This window comes from Pundamilia nyererei, unplaced genomic scaffold (assembly GCF_000239375.1).
Source record: "Pundamilia nyererei isolate P.nyererei 1_Seehausen unplaced genomic scaffold, PunNye1.0 scaffold00051, whole genome shotgun sequence".
NCBI classification, from domain to species: Eukaryota; Metazoa; Chordata; class Actinopteri; order Cichliformes; family Cichlidae; genus Pundamilia; species Pundamilia nyererei.
The window spans coordinates 852,915-879,724 of NW_005187452.1; the positions used below are offsets into that span (position 1 = coordinate 852,915).

The following is a 26,810-nucleotide window of genomic DNA, read 5'->3' on the forward strand; positions in this document are numbered from 1 at the left end:
AAAGAAAGAAAGAAAGAAAAGAAAATATATGGACCAGACTTCAAAATTAGCACAACTGTGTCAAACTATAAAGAAGCTGGTCAAGAATATGTACACAAACGTAGGCCAAACACAACCCAGCAATTATCACTAAAACTAGCCTTATGTTGGCCTCAGCAGCTCTGCAGAGCCACATTCACACACCCCTCTTTCTTTCTTTCATTCTCCACACAGATTTAACACTGTCCTTTATACACACAAAACACAGTGATCTTACCATTCATTTTCGCAGGTGGAGAACTCCCAGTGACGTCCTCAGCTACTGTTCACAGCCATCTGCAAAACACACATAAGCACGGTCCAGTAATCAGTCAATACTGTAGCTAAGAGAGGACAGTACTGTCATAGAGAGCAGGGAGATAAAAAGGCAGAGAGAGGTACAGAGACAGACCAGGCAGAGAGAGAGAGAGAGAGAGCGATTCTGGTCGGTCAGCAGAGTCAAACAGGGCTTCTCCTGTTCACTTTGGCCGCATCCCAAATCTTTTCAACCACATGGACTTTTTTCAGTACTATCAACACTGACGTCGTAGCGGCCAGAGTGCAATCCATGCTACTACTAAAGCTAAACCAACACGCACTTATTAACATTTACTGTGTCCAGGAATACAAACCCCTGTTCAGTTCTGTTTGATCAGCCAATGTAGACTGAACAAAGGATCTACAGCCCTTTGGTGTTAAACAGACACCACTTCTTCAAAAAACTGCCCACGTTTGATGTACCGATGTTATGCTTTGTTCATGTTTATTCCCCAGTGTGATGCAAACACCATCAAGTTATTATTATAGACACAAAGTTTTTGTTCAACTGCAGTCCATGATAGGACTACTTAATTATAGCAAATGTTAAACTTACAACCATTTACATTTTTTTCCTAAGAGCAATAGAAGAAAGGTTTTTGTAGACTCTTGAAAAATCTGTAAGTTTCACAATACAAGAATCAATCCTGTTAGGATATTTCCAGCTCTCTATTTTCTAAAGCTTATGTGGGTCCAGGTCATGAAGGCAACAGTCTAATCAAAGAATAGCATTAGTTGAAATACGACAGTGAAAGACACCTTAGCACAGGGGTGGGTAATTAATTTTTAAAGTTAATATCCACCAGGAATGAGTTTATCCTCTACAATGGTGCGAGCTTCTTGTGTGACCCCTGGGGAAAATGACCCAGTCCTGCCTTCGAGCTTTACCTAGACAACCACAAAACGAACTCCACTGGTTACCAATATTCAGCAACAAACCAACGCTCAACAAGCACACTGTTTCCTGTGTGAACGCCCTTTAAGACTAAGCCCAGATGTTGTTTTGCTGCTTATACACTTTCAGTCTTTGTCCACAATTTGTAGCTATAGATAAGATTACAATATGTCCATCTAGAGTAAAGTTGTAGCTCAACATTCAACTGTTGAAAATGAGTAAAGACAAGCTACTACACTAAAGCGACAAACCAATACTCTTAATGACTTTAAACCTGCCTTCCTGTTAGCAGTGACTATGACTCTTTCTCTATCTCATCAGGCTTTGAAACCGCTCTTGTTGAGTCATGCACTTGCAAACAAAGTGTGGGAATTGGCCTATTGTTGCATAAACCTGTTTTATGTAGTAGGAGGCTCAGCTTCTTCTTGAAGGTTGGGGTTTATAAGTTTCAAGTAATTGCATGTGATTGTGTGATCAGGCAGGTCTGTCCCAGTACTTTGGTCCAGACTAAAATATTATTATATAGGGACAGTCCACAGGGGTTGATTGTAATGTAAATAACAGGGTAAATGTAGCAGACTCCGTCTCATGTATCACATATGAACTCCTTGTTGACAGAAGGCGGTAAGTAGCTTTATGCTGGGTTGGAGAAATAGTTATAGGTCTTATCTGTGGCTGCTGTAGCACTCTTCCTGTTAAATGATCATTACAACATGCACAACAGAACAGAATTGTTTAGATCTGAGACAGTTATGAATGTCGTGTGAACTTATTTATAGAACCATTAATAACAGTAGTAATGCAACACTGAATACAGATGTAATCTTTAACTGTCCGACTGGTACGTCAACTATTTTTCTTCGCATTTTCTCTTTTCATTTCATCTTCGCATCTTTAGAATGACAACTTTCCCTGTTATCATCACACTGCCATCGGCTGCTCAGATTCACATGATGAAGGTGGAGGAGGAAAAGCAGGAGAGAAATTCTAATCATTCCGCTCAGCACTTCCTGCCTAACCTACGAACAGAAGCATTTCCTTAATCAACATCAGTTGACAGGAAGTGATCACAGATCTTGGCGAGAGAGAGGCAGCTTTTAATGTCCTAAAAAATAAGCGTGAGAGCTGTGGTTGAAACTGACACAGTATTCCAGATTAAAGAGTAATTTATAGGTGATTACTGACATATCTGGTGACAAGAAGCCTGTGCATGAGAATATGAATGAGGGAGAGAAAAAAAACAGAAAGAAAGTGCCTGGCTGACGCTCTTACAAGGGCAGAGAATAACAAGAGAGGGCTAATCTACTGCCTGCCATCTGTCACTCTCCCTCTCTCCTTCCTTTCCCGAGTCAGACCATACTCTTATTCGATATCTCTGATCATCCATTCTTTCCTCTGCTTCTCCCATCTATTTTCCTAGCTGTTTAGATGGAGAGCATCAAATACAATCATACTAGTTTTAAATGAATTTAGAGCATATCATTGTACTCTCTATATTGCCATCAGCAGTGACAATGGATGGTTTGGTTGTTCCTTTCAAGAAATGTACTTACTTATGGAGGTATTTGAAAGCCACTGACACTGAAGTCATGGAATCTAATGTCTGGTAACCCAACACTACAGGAATCTGAATGAATAAGTGAAAGAAAGCAGCAGACTGTTGGCTTTAAGGTTTACTGTTTCCACAGTAAGCAAGCAGTCTAACTTTCCTCACAGGGCGGCTACCTGACCAACTGACCGACTGAACGTCGGACTTGGCTAGCACAAAGGAGTGACCTCAGTGGCAGAGTCAGCTTTGCAAACTTCATGCAAATACCTTCTGGAGTCGCCCTCCACATAAACACACACTGCCTCAGTAGAAGCCTTGTGCTGCTAAATGAATACCTCTGCTCCACCATTTGCATAGACTCCCCGAAGGTAAAATCAGAGTGAAGATCAACAACCAGAGCTCCACCTAACTTAAAAACTAACCTCATCTATACTTAACCAGTGATACAGAACCTTTTAAAAACATCTAAAAACAAGTAGGAAAAGGAAAAGCAAAAACAGATTCTAAGCTAGATGCACTGTTTTGACACAACTGAATCGCTCTATCAAGGAGACAGCTGCCTTGTAGATGGAATGTGCCATTACTGCAAGCAGGCGAAATAACTCACCTGAATTTAACTCAGAGAGCGTAAAGAGGATGGACATAGCTTCCTTGTTACAAAAATAAGAAGCCCCTAAAAAAATGTGGATTTTACCTAGTGGCCACCAGATGGCGATAGCTGTAGTTGCAAAAAACTTCTAATCTTATAAAAGTCTATTAGGAAAACAACTACCTTTATTGACGTTCATCTCAAGGCTTCAAAACAAAACTTCAAAAGGTGACATCCTCGTAGGTCTTTTATACTGTCTATGGTTTGAAATATGAACTTTTAAATAAAGCCACAGTTCCCAACAGCATTTGCAGGAGACACCAGGCAGAGACTGGGCGCTCAGGATCTGTGGTTTTCAACAAGACAACAACCTTAAGGATCCTGCCAAGAAAACACAGGGTGGCTCCCCACTGACAGTCTTGAACTGACCCTGCCACAATCTGGGCACAAACCCAACAGAGCTCTCAGATAGACTGTGAATTTACTGTGGACCAACACTCCTTATAAGTTGTGTTGAGTTTGAAAAACGATAGAAAACGTAGAAACGTCCAAAAGAAAGGTGTGTCAAACATGTGTGATAATTCCCACAAAGGACTGAGGCTGTTACTGCTGCTATAATCAACATATAAATGAAAAAGAAAATTTGATATTTTCATTGATTTACCAAAGTTTACAATAAGTGTGGCGTAATGTACATAGTTCTGTAAAAAAACTGAAATAAAAACTTGAATGTCTAAAAACCTCTGAATGCACTACAGTAGTAGTGAACAGAAGCTCTCTGTAATGACAATAGAGCAGCAACCGCAATGCATGTCTTCAAATCTGAATAACAGCAAGAATACAAGCTACTGATGTTCCTATGCCCAACACTTTGACTTCCTCCTAATTCTAGCTCTATTTGTGTGTGATGCTGTTTTTGAGTTACAGTGTGTGCATGAACAATATTTTTTAAAAACCTTGTGTAGTTCTGGATTTAAAAATAAAACAACCCAAAAAAGAACAGCTGTTATACAGCTTGTCTGTATAACTAGAATTCTGAGAAGTGGAAAATATGATAACCCCTGGGTAGCAAAACACATAAGTCTGCTTTATGTGTCCACTCATCTTGGTGTGAACACACATGCAATAGCCATTGCTTTTGTCATAGTTCGGTACATAAATAGACATGTGACTCACAGTGTCCCAACCTGCAGTTCATGAAACAGCTCTTTCACAATGGTGGAGAGGTGGTGAAACACTGTAGTATACTTGCTAACAGCCAGCAAAACAGTAACACTGATGTCCATAACACCACATAACCACTGTATACTGAAAGAAATAATCAAAATGAACAGTGGGACATTAGATCTTATTTTTCTTCGACCATAACAGTCTAAATTCCATTGCGGAAAGAGCTTTTCTTTACAAACTACAATCAAGAGTTTTTGTGTTTATATGCATATCAATTTGCTCTTTGGAGTTCTGCTGTGGACCTGCTTGTCTATCAGTTAGCATACAACAGTGAAACCTGTTGGATAAATGGCATGACTGTTTCTGACCTTAGCTTCTTCAGTAGACACTTTGAACCATATGTGCCTTTCTTTCTGTCTGTTTATACCTTTTGCTTTGTGCTACTGTGTACCTCACTGCCATTCCACCCTTGCTTAGAGTGAATCAAGAAATAACAAACATGACGTAACACTGTCAGGGATAGGGATGAGACTGAGAACAGAAACATATTCTCCTTGCTCAAGTTCCTCATTCGTGACCATCTTTTGAGCAACCCCCCCCCCCCAACTTTCTCACCAACTCTCATAACTTTGCATGTAAAACTGCACCCTGCCAGTCCTGTCATCATCACTGCTCTTTTCAGAGACAAACACTGCGTGAATGCCGTTCTAAGGAATGATTGATTTTCTGCCGCCTCGCTCACTGACCTCACACCAATGACATCAACTCCATCCACAGTTCTGTTTCTGCCCGATGACACCCTTTCTTCCCCTCTGTGTCCTCCTTTGTGTACAGTAAAATTACCCAAGCTTTCTCTTCAGCTGTTTTTAATGTGTATTTTCAATTCCTTCCCACAATACAGAGACAACTAACGGGTAGTTTTATTAAAGTGATACTTCAGCATCCACCCGCTCTGCAGTAAACACCCATCTACCACACTCAGAGCTGCAAAGCAAACCAGCAGCGTTTCAGATTGGGTTTGATTAACTATGTTTGCAAAGCCAGATTTTGTTTTCTTAAGAGGCATGGCACACCTCTCCCTCTTTTAGCCTGGGTTTGACTCACCTTGATTTGTCCATCTATCTGAATATGACAGGGCTGGAGAACGTACACTTCTAAATTTGTTGTTTGGCTTGTGCATGTGGCTCAGTGGGAACATGGCAATGCTTCACCACTGCCAACTTAAAAAAGACTGCGAGTCTGGTTTGACTGACAAGTTAATGTCGGACTAATATTTATATAATAAATGGAAGTTGGATGAGGAAAACGGTAGGCTGCTGCTTAGTGTCCAGTATTAAAATGACAAGCATCAAGTTAGGATTGGACACAAAGAGCTGCAGCTTGGTAAGACTCCTCCCTGTACTAACTCAGCATGTTAACCACTTTAATATTTTGCTGATTTCAGGGTTTTAATAGCCTACAACAGAACTCTGGTAGGTGATGATGTACGCAAACATGATGTGCCCACATATATTAAAGGCCATAAGTCTTTGTTACCTTATTAGAGAGACATTTGTGCATTTTCCTGTCAATTTAGGGGAACAAAATGACTACCCAGTGCTGGTAGGATAAACGCTACACTGGTGGAATATTGCTTTTCTCAAAAGAAAAGAACAGCAGATACACTCAGCATGCACTTCATTCCAGACCTTTCAAGCATTTTCTCTAAATGCATAATAATGTCACTTTTTTCCCCCCAAGCAACTCTCTAATAAGGTTGGCCTTCGGGTAAAAGACTATTAAAAAAAAAAATAAAAAATAAAAAAGCTAAAAGAACTATCTCTCAACTTATCAGTGTTATGCAATAACAAAGTATCTGCACTGAAATAGACAGCACAAGAGCAACCGATGATAATTTTTTGTGCTGATGTGGTTTTTAAACAACATCCTGCCAAGTTAGAAAGATAAATGCTACAATATGTTATCCTGCATTTTCCCCCAAGTTTTTTAATTAAACTTATTTGCAATCATCACTCACAGTAGTTCATATTATTTGTAGATTTTATCATGTTTCCAGATTAATTTTTATTTCAGTTCAGTTACTTTCCACATTGTGTTCCCTTATTTCAGTTAAGTTTTTATTACCGTCACTTTAGTTATAGTTGATCATATGCACGAATACCTCCTGGTTTAAGTTTTGTTGACCCAGTTTGACCAGACTTATAAAAACTAAAAGAATTTTCCCTCATTATATTTTAATTTTTAATAATAATTATTATTATTAGTGAGCGGCATAGTGGTGCAGTGATTAGCACTTCCCAGCAAGAAGGAATAGGATTACCCTCCAGGCTTGGGACCCTTCTGCGTGGGTTTTCTCTCACAGCCCAAGGACTTGTATGTTAGGTTAATTGTTGATTGTAAACTGGCTGTAGGTGTTAATGTTAGCCCTGTGGTAGACTGGCGACCTGTCCAGGGTGCACCCCACCTCTGATCTTATTACAGCTGGGACATGCTCCAGAACCCCCACGATCCTGAATTGGATAAGCAATTCAGAAAATGCATAGATGTGTGGATAATAGTTTTCTACAATCCCAATACTATTTCAGTTAGCCGCCCCCCCCCCAGCTCACTGTTCATGGTCTTAATTAATTGTAAAAACAGAGATTATTTCGCAGGGAAGAACGATTGTGTGCAGCAGCACCAATCTACAGTAGCCTATAATAAATATGGTGAAGTAACCCTGTCAGCTATTGAGTTGGAATTAACACAAGAAATATATTTTGAATTCTTTCATTAAATATATTTGTGTGGGCCTCGGCTTTCACTAATTAGGTCACTTTGCACAACTGAGACCGAGCAGGCCAATAATTCATACAAACATTTCCACTTGGGGACGGTAACGTCATTTACAACCTTCATCTCTGTTTATGTGTCTCTAGATAAACCGAAAGAGTCGCATTCCCTGATCACTTGTCACCAGTCACTGAGACCTGCCTGCAACCTGCTCAACTAGTTTGAACCAAAAGGAATTTAGGAGACTTTCCTGCAAATCTGCTCTCCCAAACCTCCCAGATACACTTTCGCCATAAAATAAGCGCCAACAAACACTCCTCATCTGATTGTCCACAAACAAAACATTTAATGAAAACACACAACTTAGCAAGCTAACCCAACTCTGACGGTCCCAGGTTGTTTGGCACCCACGGTGAAGCATCACCTCTTTAAAGAACACTTTTTCCTTTCATATTTTCAAATTAAACAAGGTACACAAGGAAACACGAACACGGAAAAGTTATTAAAAAATATCGAAAAGTCAACAGGGAGTCTATAAAGGGATTATTATGAGAACATCAAACTTACGGTCATGCTTAGATAAGCAGTTTCGCTTGCCTACCTCTCTCACCGCTACGGTTCAAAAACATCAACTTCTGAGCTTTCGAGAGGCCGCAAATGACGAGCCACCACTTCTGGACGGTTTCCCACACACACTCTCAAAGTTTAGTATCCGCGGAGAGCTGCCGTTTTCAGGAGATATGTTAAGTTTGTTAACGTTTCTGCTCAGAGAACCTGTTGCTGACAGCTCGGTGTGTCACACCAACAACATGGCTGACGACGAGTGATTGGAGCCTGTGAGGCGCTGCTAACGTCCGGCGAGTGGGAGGAGAGAGAAAGGGAGGAATAAAAGTGGAACAGATGGAGAAGGAGAACAATCGATGGGATGGGAGGCAGATAAGAGACAAGTGAGGGTAATATTATACAATATGGAGCCAGACTAGGAGAATAATGGAGAAGCGATTAAAATCCTTGTATGACTTGGAGATTATTCATTACAAATTATGAGATAAGGATATTCTGACAGTATACAGTCATATATTTTGAAATTATATAGGTACACGTTCTGTGATTATACAGTCATGTGTTCTGAGATTATACAGCCATACACTCTGAGATTATATAGTCATATATTCTGAGATTACACAATTGCACATTTGCAAGAAACTATTCAGAAATCCTCTGCGATTAAAGTCACAAAGAGTAGCTCACTTTGGAAATTTGGATCAGCCTATATAGCCAACTAATAATGTACTGTATTAGATCGGTAAATCAAATCATTGCCTGTTTTTAACCGGGTTTAGCTGTGTAAATTTCCAAAGCCCAGAATTGGGATAACACCCAAATAATCCAGACTTTGAAGGGACACTGTTGCCTTAAATTAGACATCTTGTTTAATGTGGGTGGCACTTGGGTGTCCAGCAATCAGTCATTTCCAAAACTGGTTGGAAATTTCTTAGTAACTTACCTGGACTGTAATTTGGCCAGATTTGGCTGCTTCAGTGGGACGAGATCACAAGCTCTGAGGGAATGCATGATGGCTGCAAAGAGATTTTTTTTTTAAATTATAGAAAATTCAGTGGATGATCATTTTAATGTTAACAGATCTCCTGCCTCCATGAACACTCATTACGTACCATACATGCCCACTACTGATATAGCAGTTGCATTTAAAAACACGATTTAATCCCAGTAACTAAGTAACTAAGATAATGAATTATAGTCTGGTCTTTTGTATATCGTTTGCAAAATATGGGGAATGATAGGCAGTGGACCACTGTGAAGGACATAAGGAGTCTATCTTCTAAAACCTACAAACATATATTTTTTCCACCTACAGTTAAACCAATAGTTTTTACTTCATGTGATGTTCTTTAACATTAATGCATGTAATGTTATTTAAAACTGCTTCAATGGATACACGCAAGAACATGACTGGTTACTGTGGTCATGGAAAACTCAGCTAAGAAGTACAACGAATTTTTATTTAACTGATATCTAAAAAAAACAAAACCTAATAAATAATACAAAACTATAATAGCGATGCTGTGTATATCATTCACTGCTACACATTGCCAATAGTTTGTGTTTTTCTGTTTGTGTCTGTGTGGTTCCTCTAACCTAGTAAAGTTTTTTTTTTTAAGTGCTATTTTCATCCCAGGTTCTGTTTTGACTCCAGTTTATTCCCACAGAGCGCTGCTTTATGTAGTAATTTTAATGAGATGACTAACTATTGTTAATTATTATTATTTATTTCTGTGGAATATCATCGTTTGTGTTTAGTTTACTATAATGTGCAAGCGTTTTTCTTCTGAAAAACTAAACATGTACTCTATTACCCATATTCCCTTGAGGCGTACTTGCGGCAGCTTTGCGACATTTCCAAACGATTTTCGCGGTTTACGGCTAGTTTATAACTTTGCTACCTCCATGGTGAGTGGAGCAAAATGTTCAACAAGAAACCCCGGAGAAACTTTCGGCAAAGAAAAGACTGCTCCAGCGACGATGAGGACCAGCCAAAGAAGAGCGAAGAAGGAGAGGAAAACCCGGAGAAAACCGCTCCAGCTGTGGTAAATAAGCCCCTTAAAGCCGCGCAGAGCCGCGGCATCACTTGCAGCTCCAAGCGGGAAGCGACGCCTCCGAAGCCGGATTCCAGTGACGGAGAAGACGGTGAGAGCGTGGAAATGACAGAAGAAAGAGAAGAGAGAAAGAAAGACCAGGAGGGGACCAAAAAGAAAGAAACCTCTGTTTTGAGTTTCTCCGATGATAAGGAAGGTAAGTAAATGTAAACGAGGCGCTTTAAGGTAAATATCTTTAACTCCTCAGCTCACTGACAACTTTAGAGCAACGTTAGGAATTTGGAAATATTAATCTCCTGTTATCTGTTGGTAAAAGAGGTGAAGAACCTAAACCTCAAAGATACAGTGACAGTTCATAGAGTTCCTAAATGATTTTATCCACTGTCAGTGTTTTCCCTGTCATCTGTCCACATCATCTGCCCAGATGCCTCTTGAACCCCATGTGTTTTACTTTATTGGACCCGAAGGTGACAATAGACACCATTTCCCACATATTGAGACAATGTCACACATTTTGTGTGGCTCTACTTTGCAAAAGTAAAAACATACGATTCCCCCCTAAAAACGTGTGACTTATGAAGAAAAGCTGATCTATGGGGGAATCCATATTGAAACCCAGTGAGGATTATCTAACAGAGCTGCAGCTGGAATACTCAACATTTAGTTTGTAGTGGTCTGATCATCCTAACAGAGGATGGCGGTTGGCGGTGATTGCCCAATGTAACGGCATATAATTCTGGTTTGTTTCACCTTCTCATAGCTGAGGAGTCTACGTTTAAATTGAAGAAGTCATCTGAGAAAGCAGTTCTGTTCCAAATTAGGAAGAAGGAGGCTCCGCCTGCCAAGACCATCGTCAGCACAGGTAGGTCCATGATGGGAACAAGAACTCTTAGAAACAGATCTTGAATACAGTATATGTGCATTAAATACACTCACTGGACAGGTGTGATATGTGTATCCAAAAGAATGCATCCATTCCATAGGAGGTGATGAGTAGGGAAGTGACAGCAACAGATCCATGTGTTCACAGGTTTTTTCCTGGTTTAGTATCTGCAGTTTAGAGATGATTTTGGTAGAGGCAATGAGGCTGTGGTAACTTATTTGACAGAAATTGATGTGTTTTCAAATCCCTTTTGGTCATAAATAAACCAAAATGACTATTTTTCTAATCCTTTCTAATCTTCAGATTATACTGTTAAGGGTTTACATATATAGATTCTTTGCAATATCTAATGTATACCAGAACGCATTTTTGGTGAGTAGACAGAATAAACATTTTTATGTCTTTTAGCTAAAATCAATGGCTTCCTGTTCTCTCTTCCACCTTCAGGGGCTGGTGGTGCTATCTCATCATCTGCTTCACCCAGGCAAGATTATAGCAGTCAGACGTCACCACATTCTGTGGATGATGACGACGAAGATGATGATGATGATGATGATGATGATGACAAGGATAATGGGAGCAATGATGACAGTGATAGCGATGAACGTGGAGTGGGATCTCCTTCAGCCAGCTCAGCCTCAGACTCTAGCAGTTCTTCTTATATGCCCGGTATGTTTTGTCAAAGAGAAGGACTCTCAGTTTGTTAGGGCTACATGATATGATTAAAATCATCAGTTGTTAATCTGGATTCATGGCTGTGTTTTTAAATTTCTTCTGCTTTGTTTGTGCCTGCAGTAAATATCCCCAATGCTAGAGAGATCGAGGCAGCCAAGAGACGGCGTCGTGCCAATCGAACCCAGAAAGAATTCATTCCCCTCAGTAGAGATGGCCAGAGTTCAGCTGGCAGCACACCAGATCACTACAGCAGGGAGGATGAAGATGACAGAGTCGATGATGATGATGATAATGAGCTGGATGATCACGAGAGGAGAATCGAGTTTGCCCCACGGATGAGGAGCATCAGGGAAAGAATTGCTGAGAAACTTGGTATGAGAGGGCGGGATACAGAAAAAATAGTATGAGGAGGTGAGAAAGAGAGAGAGAAATGGCAGGTGTAGAGAGAAGAAGAACGGTGGGGAAGCATGAAAATGTGAAAGCTGTTTAAGTTAAAAAAGAAAGGTGAAATTTGTCATAATAGGCCTGTCTGAATAGTTCGTATGGATTTTAACCAAACCGTGAATTTTAATTGTCCTATTCTGTGTGTTTTAGGAGAAAGTGATGGCAGTCGGTCAGGGACTGATGGGGAGGAGCAGGAACTCTGGGAAGAGACACAAATTGGGAAGGGAGTCAAAAGACGACCAGGGGAGCAGGTATGAGGGCCCATTGACATCTTGTTTTTGATTCTCATTATTCTGTTAGCACATATCTATAAATGCTGTTACTGTAAGTTATGCACCTGTTTTATACCTTTATGCGTGTCTTTTTGCATTGTTCTGCTGTCATTGCCTTTTGTCTTTTTATCCTCCTTTTATCCTGATATTTTTCATTAGAGCCCATCTGGCAGTGAGTCCAGCAGCTACAGCAGCAGTAGCATAAGCAGGCGAGATAGAGGAAGACAGAAGAAGAAATCTGCAGGAGTCAAAGTTCCAAAGATGCTTCCTCCTGTCACTGTCTCAACGGTCAAGAGAAGGATCGCTGGAAAGTTAGTTTGCTCTTTATTCCACACACTATAACGATTTAAAATATTAATGACAGAACAGATTAGGATTAAATGTTTAAATGATACACTGTACAGCAGTAGTAATTCCTATTAGCATGATTCCAGAGGCTAATAAACATTACATTTATACACTGTGCTTTTATTACTGCATGCTGCCAAAACATGCAACACACATTTCCCCCCATTGTACACTTAACTCCTCCACTTTGTAATATTTTTTTTCTTCCTAGACTTGATTCGTTGAAGGAGGTGTACAGAGCACGCCAGGCAGAGCTCAGAAGGATGGAGGGCGATGTTGAGGGTGCTAAAACCTCGTTGGAGAATCTGGAGGAAAGCTCCTCAGAGAAGCAGCTTAAGTTTTACAGGACCATGACGACTTATGCCCACAACATGGTGGAGTGTTTGCAGGAGAAGGTCAGAAAAGAAAAGTTAACATTTAAAGCAACAACTGAAAAAAGAGTAGTTTATCTTTAAGCTTTAAATTGTTCTACTCTGTATTCATATGATATAAACCAGTACAGCATTATCTGGTTTTTTTTCCCTCAATACTTGACTAAATTATCCCAGATAAATAATCCCACAATAATTTAGGTGACTCTCCTTTTATTTGCTGAAGGTTGTTGAGATCAACTCTCTGGAGCTGGAGTTGCACACTCTGCTGTCTGACCAGATGGAGGCGCTGTTGGCTCAGAGACGAGAGAAGATTAAGGAGCAGGCAGACCACCTGCAGCAGCTTAGCTGTGAGTGAAGTGTGTGTGTGTGTGTGTGTGTTTAAGTGTGTGTGTGTGTGTGTGTGTGTGTGTGTGTGTGTGTGTGTGTGTCTCCACGTATATTAAAACCTACTGTGCAGTGTGTCTCAGGATGTAATATTTAAATTAACTGGATGTAATTTGTAGATAACACAGCAGAGCAGAGTGCAAGTTCAGCCAATGGATCAGAAACTCAGTGGTGAGTGTAATGAAATACCTTTCAAGATTACATTTCCTGGTTTGCTTTGTTACTTTTCTAATTTATTCTGTTCATGTATTAGAAAAAGGAAGTATATGCATGCATTTGAGCAGGTACTCCATTCTAGTCTTGCACAGATATGGGTTTAATATTTGTCTCTGTTTTCCAGTGAGGTAAACGTCGGTGTTAAAACTGAGGAAGACTTTGATATGGCTGAAGACACACAACCTTCAGCAGAAGAGCAGGAGCAGCTGCAGAAGAACATAGGTGAGGCGTGCTTGTTCAGCTCTCTGTATGAGCATCAATTTGTAGGCGAAGGCTTTGCTAAAACAGTGTACCTTAAACACAGTGAAGTATAATACAATTAAATTCTGCAAGACTGCAATATAAATATTTTCTATTTATTACGGCAACTCTCTTCTCTCTTTGTGGCTTTCTCTTTTAGTTTCTAGGCTATAAACTTGATCCTGATTTGCTTGATGCCTGTGTATTTATCTGTCTCTCTTTTCTTCCCCTTTCTGTGTCTGCTCCAGCTGACATACTGTTGAGGTCTAAGGCAGTATTTTCTGATGTCCAAGAAGACTTCTGCAGTGTTAAAAAGATTCTGTCTCGCTTTGAAGAATGGAGGGAATGCTACTCGGAGTCCTACCACAATGCTTATATCTCTCTGTGTCTGCCCAAGTTGCTGAACCCCATCATCAGGCATCAGCTGCTGGCGTGGAACCCTTTAAAAGTACTTGAACTTGTGTACGCATACAGAGGGTTTGAGGTTTTAGACATGGATTAACCCTACTCCCAGACTAAGACCTGCATTTAAAAAAAAAAAAAGAGAAAAAAAAAAGTTTGTGGTCCAGGACTAGGCTTAATCCATGTCTGGGGAATTGAACTGTAAACACAGCTGCCATTAGTTATGTTATAATATGCAGCAATAACCATAGATTTATTGTTGTGTCTCAGGATACCAGTGGAGACTTTGAAAACCTCTCATGGTTCACAGCAGTGGAGACCTTTTGTCATGGACATGGCCACGAAGAGCTGGAGCACACAGACAGACAGACGCTGTCCAGCGTCATAGAAAGGACCGTCGTACCCAAAATGACTGGTACTGTGGACTCAATGATCTGTGCTCCCCATAATTTAAGAAGCAAAAACATCCAAGTACAGGACTGCATAGGGGTCATTGCTTTTTCATTTTTAAACTAAAATCCATTTCATGATTTAATCTGAGGCAGTATTATCTGAGCATTTTTTCTTTTACTTTGCTTTTTGGTTCAGCTTTTCAGGTGCTGTGGATAATCAAATCTAAATCATTTTTTAGGTCCAGAATGTATGAATCGGCTTAGGCATTTAGAATAGCTTTATGCAGCAAAATTAACAGTCCATACCAAATGAATTACCAAGTCACTCTGCCTATAACTAATATTTTACAGTGGTCTCCCTTGCCTGGTATAGTTATATTGGAACGAAGGTTTGCCTTGAATTCCTCTTAGCCTTTTATATTGATTGCTCTCTGCTGGTCTTTGAAAAATCCATATGCACATTATAATGACCTCAACTACAGACACGAGATGTGTCAAATACTGACCCTGCCTGTCTTTGTGTGTCTTTGTTTCCAGCTTATGTGGAGCTGGTGTGGGATCCCATGTCCCACCAACAGTCTGTCTGTCTGACTGATGTGTGCCACAGTCTGAAGGAGGACTATTCTGTCTTTGAAGGAGAGCATAGCAAGCCAATCAAGGTAAAGCCAACACTTACACATTTTTCAAAACAAAACTCACCTTTGCTGTTGTCTTTTACCATTTAAAACGTGCCTATTATTTACTGGGTCGTACTTTCAGATACATATTTTGTGTATTTGTCTCCCACTCAGGCATTCACAGAGGCTCTGGTTCGCAGGCTGAGAAGCTGTGTAGATGAAGATGTCTTTATTCCCCTGTACCCCAAAAAGTGAGTTTCTGTTTGATGTGTTTAAAAATGAATATCAGGTGTTGAGTACAACACCTGCATTTTGTATCCTTTTGTTCCTTATTTGATACAAAGAATAGTACTTCCTTGTATTAAATAAGGAAATGTATCTAAAACTCTCTTCAGTCATTAGATAAAATTTTCAGTTAATAGTCAGAGATGGTCCTTTAAACCTGTTGTATTTGCACTTTATTTATACTGTCTGATCTTCTATTCAGGTTTCTTGAAGAGGCGTCTTCACCTCAGCGTCACTTCAGAGATCAGCAGTTCTGGACAGCTGTAAAAGTACTGCTCAGACATTTGTGTTGTGTCAGATTTTGACTGTATTTTGAAACTTTTCAAGCTAATATCAATTGCATTGCTTTTCATTTAGCTCTTAGGCAATATGGGGAAGTGGGATTTACTGCTCCCCGAGTCTGTATTGAAGGAACTGATGCTGGAGAAGCTGTTGAACCGATACCTCATGACCACACTGTGCAGTCACACGCTGTCCAACAATGCTGTTTATGCATGCAAAAAGGTATTTGAATGCATCACAGTTGTTGGTGTTCTACATATTAGTTTGACGTTGATAATGATGCTTTATCACTCCTCGCTCCCTCCTCAGATAGCAGATGGTCTACCCCCGTCTTGGTTTAAAGGGGAGAGCACCTGTTTGCCTCAGCTCCACAATTTCAGAAACCACATAGTTCAGAAAGTTCATGCCATCTGTAAACAGCAGCCTCCCACAGATCCCAACACCAGGTAATAAAGCATGTTTTTTGTAGAAAACAGTAAGATAAGTCAACATCAAATAGATGCCCTTTTTAAATTAATTTTATATTGCTAGATTTTTTTTGTTTCACTTGATACACAAGCTATTGGAGACTTTCCTGCAGTGTGACAGCAATATTTCTATAAAGTCATTATCTTCATACGTTTGTGCAGATGTTCCCCACCCAACAAATGTTGTAATCAGAATCATGTGTTTCTGCTGTAGGGCTGCTGTGGTTGACCTACTAAAGGTTTTGAGTACAATCAGATGCCACGACTCCATCATGGCCATAGCAGAAAAATACCACTATGAAGATGCCATCTACTCTCATCAGCTGCTGAACCCAGAGACTGCATGAGTCTGAAAAAGATCAAGGGAAGACGGCTCAAACTGAAATACCAACCGCCTAATGTGAGGTGGCGTGTACAAAACTGTATGCTCCACCTTGACTGAAGCAATAGTTGAGATGAACACGTGTTTGTAAAATAATTCACATTCCTACAATTTGGAATTGTGAATATGTCGCTGTTTAAACAGGATAATTGGATTTTTTTATGAATAAATGTCTTTTGTGATTGTTTGTTTAAACCTTTTGCCGTTTAAGGTGTTTGTGCGATTTCAAACTTCTTTTCTCTTTAATCCCACTCCACATTCGATTTTTATCACTGACATCACTACACAAGCTGCAGTCCTGTTGAGGTTTTCTTATTAAATTGTCCAGTTTCTTATGAACAGATGCTGACAAGACAGACATCTGAAGCAAGGACAGAAAGAAAGGAGATGAGCTTTGTCATCTCCTTTCCCCTGTCAGGAGTGTTTTTCTTTAGTTAATACCAATATCATCTGTCAGATCACATTAAATACAGTACACAGCACTGAGCTCAGTCAGGTCTCGCTTAAAAAAAAAAAGAGAAAAAAAGTTAACCACATGAGGTTTACTGCATGAAAACTTTGCTTTTCTAACAATTATAATACATATTTTAGACATTACTGTACCAATAGTAAAAATAATTGAATATACTGAAAGCCCATCAGAATCACCTGCATTATTTCAGGTTTTTGAGGGATGCTTGTGTACTAGAAGACAGCTGTAATAAAACTGATCACTTTGTATGTAACTAAAGCTCCAGATACACAAGAGAGACCGTGAACTCGTGTGGCAAAGATAGTCTATGAGAGAACTCTCCAAAGTGTGTTGGTATCAGTTCAGTTTAAAAAAAAAAGAAAAAAAAAATTAGGATTCACTTGTGATTCCAGTCTCTGAAGTTAAATGTAATTTAGAAAATACTTAACTGCCCAAATAGGCATCAAGACATTTCACGATAGTTGCCAAGTGCCAGGACTTGCTCGTAGAAGAACTCTTAAACTTTCTTGTACTACTAGTGCATACTCTACAATGTAAACTGACTTCACAGGAAATGCAGATGATGTTTCTGTGACGCATGAAAAAGATACAAGACTTGTAATTATTTGCGGAGTTGGCTTTATTTCTGAGCAAAGCAAAGCACACCAAAACAACCCCAAAACAGCTTGCCACGTGCACACAACGCCCAAACATGAAAAACAAGTCTACGCTGACAAAAATCATCACTGCAGGTGAAACTAATCCAGTCAAAGGAGCAAGGAAAAGATGTTTACAAGCCCTGTTCGGTTTCATGGAGTAACTCATGCTGTTTGATGCACAGGCAGCTGGATTCATTATTCTGACAATGCTCAAAGGTAACCGTTTTGAAGGTGAACCCCTGGAAATTCAGGCTAAAAGGAACTAGCCTTTAAAAAAAATAAAAGCAATTAGTCCAACAAGCAAGGAAGATTTTAACTACAGTGACAGGCCAGGAAAGGCAGGCGTGTACATAAACACACAGCAGGTCTCTGTCCTCTACCATTGGCTTTACTTCACACAACCAGAGCAAAATATGTACAGCTATCATGTTAATGCTACTTAGTATTACTGCTATACATATAAAGCTACTGTATGCTACAACGCTTAGAGTGCAGAAGTTGACTTTCCAAGAAAGAGGTGTTTCATGAAGTTCACAACAGCTGCAGTCCTTGAAAATCATTACAAATCTACTGCAAATAGTAATACTTTGTTTTAAACTGAAGGGAGCATGCAGTTTTTCCCCTTTCCTCGTGTCCAATTAGTCCCATTCTGTTTAAAGTGAATCCCAGTTGTGTGGCAACTTAAACAAGACTCTTTTTATTCTATTTGTTGCACATAGAAAATGTGTCTAACCAATTCCTCTTAGTCTGATTATAATTTAACATGCTTTCTTTACCATTTGTGTTTAAAGATGTGAAGTAAATCCGGTTCTTCCCAGAATTCCTTTTTCAAGTCGCCAGAAATTGTGTTAGTGGAGGACCATGCGAAACCCATTTGTTTTACTGCCCTTGGCTAGAAAACACTGCCACAGTTGTGCTTTTTTGTTTTGCAAGCAGAACTTTAATACATTCAAGCTGAAAAGAGACAGGCAAGTTTCTGACTAAGTGAAAAGAATAAATGTCAAAAATAACACCAGAAAAAAACCCCAAAAAACAATACCAGGACTTCATCTGAAACTCATCTGTCTTGTGATTAAACAGCTCTCTTCCAATGTTGGAAACTTTTTACTTCCTGTTATGCATATTAGTAAGTGCTCACAAAAACCTGGAGAACGGCAGCAGGGAGAGAACAAACTTTAGATGACAGAGAACTGGATGCCGTGCTTGTTGAGGCGGTCGACTAGTGTGGTCTTCGCAAACGCAGCTCCTGGAGTATATACTCCTCCCCTGGAGAATGTACAAAATTAACTGTATTAGACCAAGTCCCAGAAATGTCACCAAGTGAGATTCACTTATACATAAAACCACTACGCTTGTGCATTGACTAATATTGAATCATGACAGTGACTCAAATGGTGAAGCAATATATGACATTTTTCACATTCTCACGCACACATTTTGAACTTTGAAGCCGTTTTACACTAATACACACTCACATTTCACAGCAGCATTTAACAGCATGCAGACTTCCATCTGATTTATGAGTAAATTCAGTCATCCATTTTATTTGGGAGTGAGTTTAAATTATTATTTACAAAGACTGGTAAGATATACTTGATGTTTTGTCATGTGATAAAGGCAGAGTACATCCTGGAGTGATCACCAGTCTATTGCAGGGCTATCACAGAGAGTGAGCAGCACAGTGATGCTGCACTGCTTCCTGTGCGAAGTTTGCATGTTCCCCATGTGCTCTAAATTGACCTTACATGTGAATATGACTATGAATGGTTGTCTGTCTCTCTTAGTTATCCTATGCCAGGTGGTATAGGCTTAAGCCCCTCCCTGTGACCCTGAATTTTATAAGCTGGAGAGGGAGGTTGGGTGGATGAATGTTGTGGTTTGTAATTGAGTGTGAAGTCACATCCAGGTCAGGCGGTAGATGTGGGGGAGTGTTGACTCACGTTTTAGGCAAGGCTGCAGCTTCGTTGAGAAGGGTTAGAGCAGCCTGAACCATGGCGATGGGCGTGGCCACGTATCCAGCCTCTGAATAACAGAAAGAAAAATTACTTGGATTAGACTTGGATTGCAAAGAAAGGCCAGGCTGGCTACCTGGGCTAATTTGTATTCCTTTCACTCCAGAGAAATGGTGCCATGTTTCCTGTTTTCAAGGACTTTTAAGAGTCTGCTGCATGGTGATTGCATCAAAGACAAAATCTTGTCTTTGATGACCCTTAATTTCAGATTACCTGGTCCTTGAACCCGTGTGCGGATTTTGGCGCTAGGTTTTTCTTGGGAGGTGTCCTGTTCCTCAGTGTAGCCCTCTCCATAGAAGGTAAACTGGAAGGATGAAGCCTCCATCTAAAACATGCCAGAAAACAGAACACCTTCTTTAGCAGACATAACCTTTTTTGTTCTGTTTTTATTTTCACATGGATTTAAGATTAACTGTAGACTGTTTGTGCTTTACCTGCTTCCTAGTTGGTCCAGCCTTCGAAAACATTCCAAAGGAGAAGAACTCCGGGTACTAAAGGCAAAGATTAAAAACAGATGAGTGTCACAGCATTTCCAAACACCCATGATGTATTTTATACTGTACAGCTACAGTCAACTGATATTATAAATGCAGTAAACCACATTTTGTGTTAGCTTACTTTGATGAGCAGATTCCGTCCAAAACTGAACTTGACCAAGAACAAGAACATCATGCCAGCAAACAACATTTTGATGATGTTTCCGATACCTCCTATTCCTGCATACGCGCCATACTGGACCTGCAGTTTATGATGAGAGGCAGTCAAATACAAGCGGCACAAATGTGAAAAAACAAAGTTGTTGTGTCCTGGACACCACGTCGTCACATGAGATTTTACAAGTGAATCAGCAGACATTTAACACAAGTACAATGTGTGTAAAGCGGTCCCCGGATGTTAAATTTAGAAAAAAAAATAAAATAAAGATATTAAAGAGAAACTAGCTAGTAAATAAATAAAAGACTGACCGGAGTGGCTTGACATTCCTCTGTCAGGAAGCGCTGAGTTCTCTTCACAACAGAGGGATCTGAGCCCATGAAGGGCACAGAGTACTGCTGGAGCTCATTACAGTAGAACAGCGCTCCCCTACAAATACAAGCATTTCAGGGATTACACAAAATTATGTGTGGGGCAAGGTGTAATACATGCATTTGTGCACTATGGGACTGTAGAATCTAACAGAAATGATCTTTCTGTTATATCAAACACACGCTCATATATGCATCTACACATCAGTTTACATCCTATCAGAGGAATCATCACATCTGTGTTATTAGCTGCTTGCATGCACACAGTGGCTCATAACTGTTGCCAGCTATGCTCTTGAAATGGGACAGGTAACAAATTAATACTGGTATATACTAATCAGTACCAAAGTATTGCTAATCCCTTATCCAAATGGTGTTGCTAAAGATTTATATGTAATGTTAATTCATTTAACATGGTTATGATATGGTTGAGTGATAACATTTAAAGATGCTGTGCGGCAGACAGAAGTATTTAGTATCCTCTGTGAAAAAAATGTAGTTGCACACAATAAATGTAGAAACGCCACAAGTACTGCATTTTTTTAATATCTGAACATGGATGCTGTACCGGCATCTTCCATGCAGCCTCATACCTCCACATGAAGCCATCTCAGCCTCAAGTCAAGGTAACACATACTGCTGAATAGTATCAGCTTCAGAGTACTGATAAGTACTGGTATTGACATAAGAATGAATAAAATTCTAACAACAATCCTTCATACTGTCTCCAGACAGTTTTTTTAAGGTCAACCAACGCAAAAATTAACCCGAAGCAAGCAAATTGAAGCAAAACAAAAAAAATACTTTAAATTAGCTTTGTGTACCTGCGTTTAAGCTTTGTGCCAACCGTGGGGAGAGGTTTGTGATTAAACTTTCTCCTAAGATTCTGAAGCTTCTGGCTGTCAGCAAATCCATAGATGGCTGACTGCCATGTGCCATCATGGATACACCCACCCTGTCAGAAGAAAACAGAAACACGCGCACACACACACACGTGAAATAAGAAAATATGGAGACCATACGTAAAAATTACTGAGCACAAGTACAGAAGAACGTGTGTAATGAAGCTTAAACAACAAGCTGGTTCACAGATTCATACCTCAGCTCCTGCACTGACAGTCAGGAAGCTCTCCACGGCAGTCAGTGTGCCTGTGGATAAACAAATACACAAGTTTATATCATTAAATCATTAACTCCATAGCCCTGTCAAAGAGAGCTTAAATTTGAATAATATTGTGTATATGAACATGTATACTGAATGTGTAGACTGTGTCACTATTTGCATACCCTTGAACTGGTCTCTGGTGTAGAGGACCCCCATGTCTGCAGGAATGGAGTCAAATCCACAGCTCCCAATGATGTACACACCTTTTTCAGCTGCCTGGCTGCTGTAGTTCAATTGCATGCCCTCCAGAAACTAGATAACAGCAGAAAGAAACTCAAGTTAAGGCGCACGCAGACACGCGCACGCACGCACATGCACGCACGCACAAAAAGTCTTACATTTCTAAGATATTTTTTTTTAAAACCTTTTTGCATTTTCTTAATTAAAGCATGAACAAGACAATTTGCCAAAAACACCTAAATATACTGTCACTGGAGGAAAGATTTTTTTTTTTTTTTTTACAAATGCAAAAAACACCATGTTCTCAATTCTTAAGGAAGGTTATATTTCATGTAGCTTTCATGCAACCTTTTGGAAATGAGAAATAGTCAGGGAATACACATAAACCTAATAAAAACTAAATTTGGATCACCAAAGCGTCTGCATCTGTGTTGCAGTAGGACTTATTGCGTCACACATGAGCACCTGACAGTAAGGCAGCTGTTGCTGTCATGGGACCCAGTGAGAAATAATTTTGTCTAACTAGCTGCAGCATCAAACTCAGCACATCTCCCATTTATTTCTAAACAAGAGCTGAATGTTAGCTTTGTGCACAGTAGAGGTGGGAATCACCATACATCCCACGATACGATATTATCACAATACTTATATTATAAGTATTGCAATTTTATTTATTTATTATTATTATTATTATTATTATTATTATTATTAATTTATGAAAACTATGCAGCCCATTCAGCAACTGAAGAATTTGAAAGTAAATTAAAACAAAATATAATTTTTCATTAAATAAAAAAGTTTTAAACTTAATTAAAATAAAACATGTCTTAAATTAAAATAAGTAAACTGTCATGTTTATTGCTGCCAAAAAAAAGTTAAACACATTTGGACAGTGAAGGAATGTCAGGATTCTTGCTCAGAAAAAGGATCAACATGCTCTGAAGTCAGAGCACAGAAACCTTTTTTGTAACAAAATATCGATTTCTGCTGTCCCTGTATCGATACATTATTAGCAAACAAAATATCACGATACTACACAGTATCAATTTTTTCCCCCACCCCTAGTGCACAGTTCTAAATCATGTTTACCAGTGTGTGTGTGTGTGTGTGTGTGTGTGTGTGTCTGTGTTTTCCTCAAGCCAACATCAAACCCGAGGAAACCTTCATACATTACAGTACAAACCTGAGGCTCCCCACTGATGTCAATATGGTGTGCTCCATTTTCCACGCAGGCTTTGACCACTGGCTCCCCATAGAATCTGTACTATAAACACAGACAGAAACTAATTGAATTACTTAATTTTCACAATTTTAAAAATTGGCCATTTTCCCCACTGCGAAATCCTTGTGCTACACAGGTGAAAATCCATCTTCTCCAACACACATCACGTAGCATTTGCTCTCAGGTACCAGTGTCTTTGCTCCCCCTAATTGTTCAACATGAAACGATCCCTCCCTGGCTTTCCACACAAAAACAATTTGCAGCAAATCCTGTTGAACGTGTTCACTTCGTTGCCAGGTGTTAACACACTGGTTTATTTTAGATACGCAAGCAAAACCTAATATAAAAACAACAGGCTTCTGTGTCTGAGTTTGAAGAAAGCTGGCAGGGTGCTGCTGTGCATTACAATTGTGGTTACTGTAGTCGAAGAGTTTGATTAAATAATACAAACAAACAAACCTGAATGATGCACAGGATGCAATTCAGTGGTGCTGGAAACCCACTCTTCATTCCAACTTTAACATAATGCTAGCTATTGTGTGCTACACGTCAGTAGCCTTCATTGTGTGAATGTAAGCTGAAGTGAACGCTGCTCTGAGTGAGTGAGTGAGTGAGTGAGTGAGTGTGTGTGTGGGTGAGTGAGTGAGTGAGTGAGTGAGTGAGTGAGTGAGTGAGAGAGAGAGAAAGAAAGAGAGATTCAAAGAAGGAGAAAGAGAAAGAGATGGGGGGTGATAACTTATTCTTATGCCAAAGCAGGATGCCATCACACTAATCTTGGCAGTTTGTGTGAGAGAAAACTAGTTTATGTCATGACATAGAGCAAGTAATAATACACAAACACAAGCTTCTGTGGAACTGTCAACTTACAGGCCCGACGCAGTTGAGAACAATCACAGCCTGTTTGCACATGGCTGCAAGGGAGTCTGGTTCCCCGACATCTGCGACGATGATGTCCACCTCCGCCCTCAGCTCAGGCTTACCTACACACAAAGTCGCATAAGTAACAGCATTTTCATTCGTTTCATATAAACCAATCAAAGTCCAGTTCACTGGACTTTCATTTGTTTATATGGAAGTCCAATGAATACGTCTGGCAGCATATTCACAGGCAGTGCTATTACACCCCAGCTATCACACTACTATCCGAGCAAATATGCAAAGTCGGTCACTTATTTTTGTCTGTGTAAACATTTTCTGTCATACTGTTAAAATTACAAGGAGTTATGATGATTGTTTCAAACTGGATGAAATGAGGGACTGCATAAAGGTCCAGAACATGAACTGTGTTAACTGGGAATCAGGAAAAAGCTATTCTAGTAAAGTCTATGAATAAAAACATGAACTTGTAAATGATTATAACAGGTAAAAAAAAAAATGAAGCCAGCCTCCTAAAGGAATATTAAAAGTTTTGCCCTGATGAGATTAGCCTAGTTTAGTCAAATGAATATAAAAGGCCCCAAGTCATTTTACAGTCTGACAGAACAGCAAGTGGTCACAGACACACATCTGTGGAGAATGAAGATGAAAAATATTACTTATGTGTAAAATATACTGTTTTGTTATTCCTGAGTTTGAGTTTTAACTAATAGACGTGCAAATGTGTGAGAACTCTGTACACCATTCGAGTGAAAACGAGGACAACATAGTGTAAAAGAATGCAGATAATGCACAGGCTGGAAGAAATATCTTGAATAACTAAGACATTAAACAGCATGAGTAATTTTAAAATATGCCACTGTAACTATAGAAAGCCTCTAGAAGACAAACAAACACATAAGCCATCTTCAGTGCTCACTGAGAGGCTGGACTAGAGTGCTGTCATGGACGGGGATAGTACAGCGAACTGGTATGTTCCATCAGCTGTTGCACACTCCCTGAAGAGAAAGCCAAAGAGGATTGGACAATAGAATAACAATCTAATCCTTTGGAAACTTGAATCACTATAACAACAACAGAATAGCTCCCTGATCTTCAGCTAGTGATGGACTCAATTATCCATGTTTAGCGTGTTGCATAGATACAAATCATCAACCTGGAAACTTACTGCCATTCTAAATATGTTTAGTATATATATCTGTTATTCCACACCACATTTTTGAATGTATTCCTGTGAATAGTATTTCTATTTCTGCTCGGTGACTGCAGCACCAATGGCAGAATTCCACGTGCTATTGATTATTTGACATATAAACTGATGATATTTTACTTGGATTTTCTGTTTGGGAAAATAAGACAGTCTGTTAGATAAGAAAATAATCATGCGATGCATTCCTAGTTTCTTCCTCTGAAGGAATTAAACTGCACTATTTTGTTTGAAATGTTAATTAAAATAATGTTTATTTAGTTGATCAAGCAATAAGAGGCCGAGATAAGAACAATTTACAGCTTACTGTTTCAACAACTGGCAAAACTACTTCATAAACACTTTCATTTGATTATTTGCAAGTTGATTTAAGCATGTAACCAAATATAGTCATAGATTTTGAATTTTAACAGAGTAAAGTATCTTATCTATAGTAGAAGAAGAATTATCAAGGATTAACCTTTGGTTGCAACATCAGCTTTACTGTACTTTGAGTTGAGGGTCAACGTCACAGCAAATTCAATGTAACCCTGGCAATGTAACCATGTTTTAAGAAAACAATAACTGTAGCCCTGCATTGAAAACATTTTTTATTATTATTTTTAAATTGCAAACAACACAAACAACCCTTTGTGAAGACATCCCAGCGTCAATAAGCATATGCGCTCATTTCTCCTCCTCAGGCTTCTTGCGGTAACAAATTGAAGTATAAGTGCATGCATTTCATCTATATCTTTATTTTATTATGTAAACAGTCTGTAAGTACGGATTTGTGTTTTTCCAGTTTTAATTTTCATTTCATTTAATTAAAATGCTTAAGTCAACAAGAATACCCTTATTTTAGTGACTATCTGCTTGTATATGCACAGCTTATGGGATCAATCGGATACATACTGAGTGCTCCGGCGGCCTGCTCCAGAACTTTTTCCAGCTTCTGTTTGCTCCTACCGGCCACGGCCCACTTCAAGCTCCCCTTTGGACCCTCGGACGCCGTCCGGGCCACCTCTTCCACCACAAACTGACCCGTGAACCCGGAGGCTCCGAAGATAACCAGATGGTACGGCCTGCTTGAAGATGTTTCCACACGCGCCATAGTGACAGCAGATAAGCTCGCACAGACACCTGCAGCCCTTGCACCAGGATCCTGGATCCAGTCTGACAGCCTGGCAGACTGCGTGCGTTTTTACGGCGCTCCTTGGTCTACTTCCGTAGCAGGATAATATGCTAATATGCTAGTAGATATTGACAGCAGTGGGAGTTTTTAGCTGTTTAAACAATTTCTTCCGAAGGAACTGGAGTTATTATATTATATTTAGGACAAAATTCTATGTATTGTTTAGTTTTCTGCGAAATATGTGTAACTTATATTGGTTTATTCCTGTTTTTGAAAGTGTTTCTACGCTAGCCATATTAGGCCGACT

General features: G+C 39.6%; 3 protein-coding genes across 3 annotated transcripts in view; 1 reads left to right on the plus strand and 2 right to left on the minus strand.

The window, feature by feature from the left end:
* itsn2b (intersectin 2b) overlaps positions 1-8,152 on the minus strand; it is a 34,186-nt gene extending 26,034 nt beyond the window's left edge. Inside the window, exons 1-2 of the mRNA XM_013910901.1 lie at positions 7,913-8,152; positions 257-315 (exon numbers count right to left, since the gene is read on the minus strand). Coding sequence (XP_013766355.1) covers positions 257-263 — 7 coding nt within the window. The 5' untranslated portion in view covers positions 264-315; positions 7,913-8,152. The remainder of the gene's footprint in view (positions 1-256; positions 316-7,912) is intronic.
* A 1,563-nt stretch (positions 8,153-9,715) lies between these two features.
* gcfc2 (GC-rich sequence DNA-binding factor 2) lies at positions 9,716-17,052 on the plus strand. The gene is made up of 18 exons (XM_005733298.2): positions 9,716-10,125; positions 10,690-10,791; positions 11,260-11,481; positions 11,608-11,859; positions 12,082-12,182; positions 12,363-12,514; positions 12,763-12,946; positions 13,149-13,272; positions 13,429-13,480; positions 13,650-13,747; positions 14,014-14,213; positions 14,438-14,582; positions 15,097-15,218; positions 15,351-15,427; positions 15,664-15,730; positions 15,819-15,965; positions 16,053-16,189; positions 16,425-17,052. The coding sequence occupies exons 1-18, from the start codon at positions 9,798-9,800 to the stop codon at positions 16,555-16,557; spliced, it is 2,643 nt and encodes an 880-aa protein (XP_005733355.1). The 5' UTR covers positions 9,716-9,797; the 3' UTR covers positions 16,558-17,052.
* Positions 17,053-17,664: 612 nt separating this feature from the next.
* LOC102194136 (saccharopine dehydrogenase-like oxidoreductase) lies at positions 17,665-26,587 on the minus strand. Its single transcript, XM_005733300.2, has 12 exons — positions 26,284-26,587; positions 24,174-24,286; positions 23,268-23,348; positions 22,027-22,156; positions 21,839-21,888; positions 21,564-21,694; positions 20,680-20,797; positions 20,333-20,452; positions 20,149-20,205; positions 19,928-20,039; positions 19,643-19,724; positions 17,665-18,968 (listed from the first exon to the last, which is right to left on the minus strand). The coding sequence occupies exons 1-12, from the start codon at positions 26,480-26,482 to the stop codon at positions 18,878-18,880; spliced, it is 1,284 nt and encodes a 427-aa protein (XP_005733357.1). The 5' UTR covers positions 26,483-26,587; the 3' UTR covers positions 17,665-18,877.
* Between the last annotated feature and the right edge of the window lie 223 nt (positions 26,588-26,810).

Excerpts from the sequence above, each read along its gene's own strand:
- gcfc2 (XM_005733298.2), top strand. The coding sequence starts at position 9,798 with ATGTTCAACAAGAAACCCCGGAGAAACTTTCGGCAAAGAAAAGACTGC. Across the intron at positions 11,482-11,607 it reads CAGTTCTTCTTATATGCCCG|TAAATATCCCCAATGCTAGA; the intron begins GTATGTTTTGTC and ends TTGTGCCTGCAG. Across the intron at positions 15,731-15,818 it reads AGTTCTGGACAGCTGTAAAA|CTCTTAGGCAATATGGGGAA; the intron begins GTACTGCTCAGA and ends CTTTTCATTTAG.
- LOC102194136 (XM_005733300.2), bottom strand. The coding sequence starts at position 26,482 with ATGGCGCGTGTGGAAACATCTTCAAGCAGGCCGTACCATCTGGTTATC. Across the intron at positions 20,798-21,563 it reads GGCACAAAGCTTAAACGCAG|GGGAGCGCTGTTCTACTGTA; the intron begins GTACACAAAGCT and ends TTGTATTTGTAG. Across the intron at positions 18,969-19,642 it reads GCTGCAGCCTTGCCTAAAAC|GGGAGGAGTATATACTCCAG; the intron begins GTGAGTCAACAC and ends TACATTCTCCAG.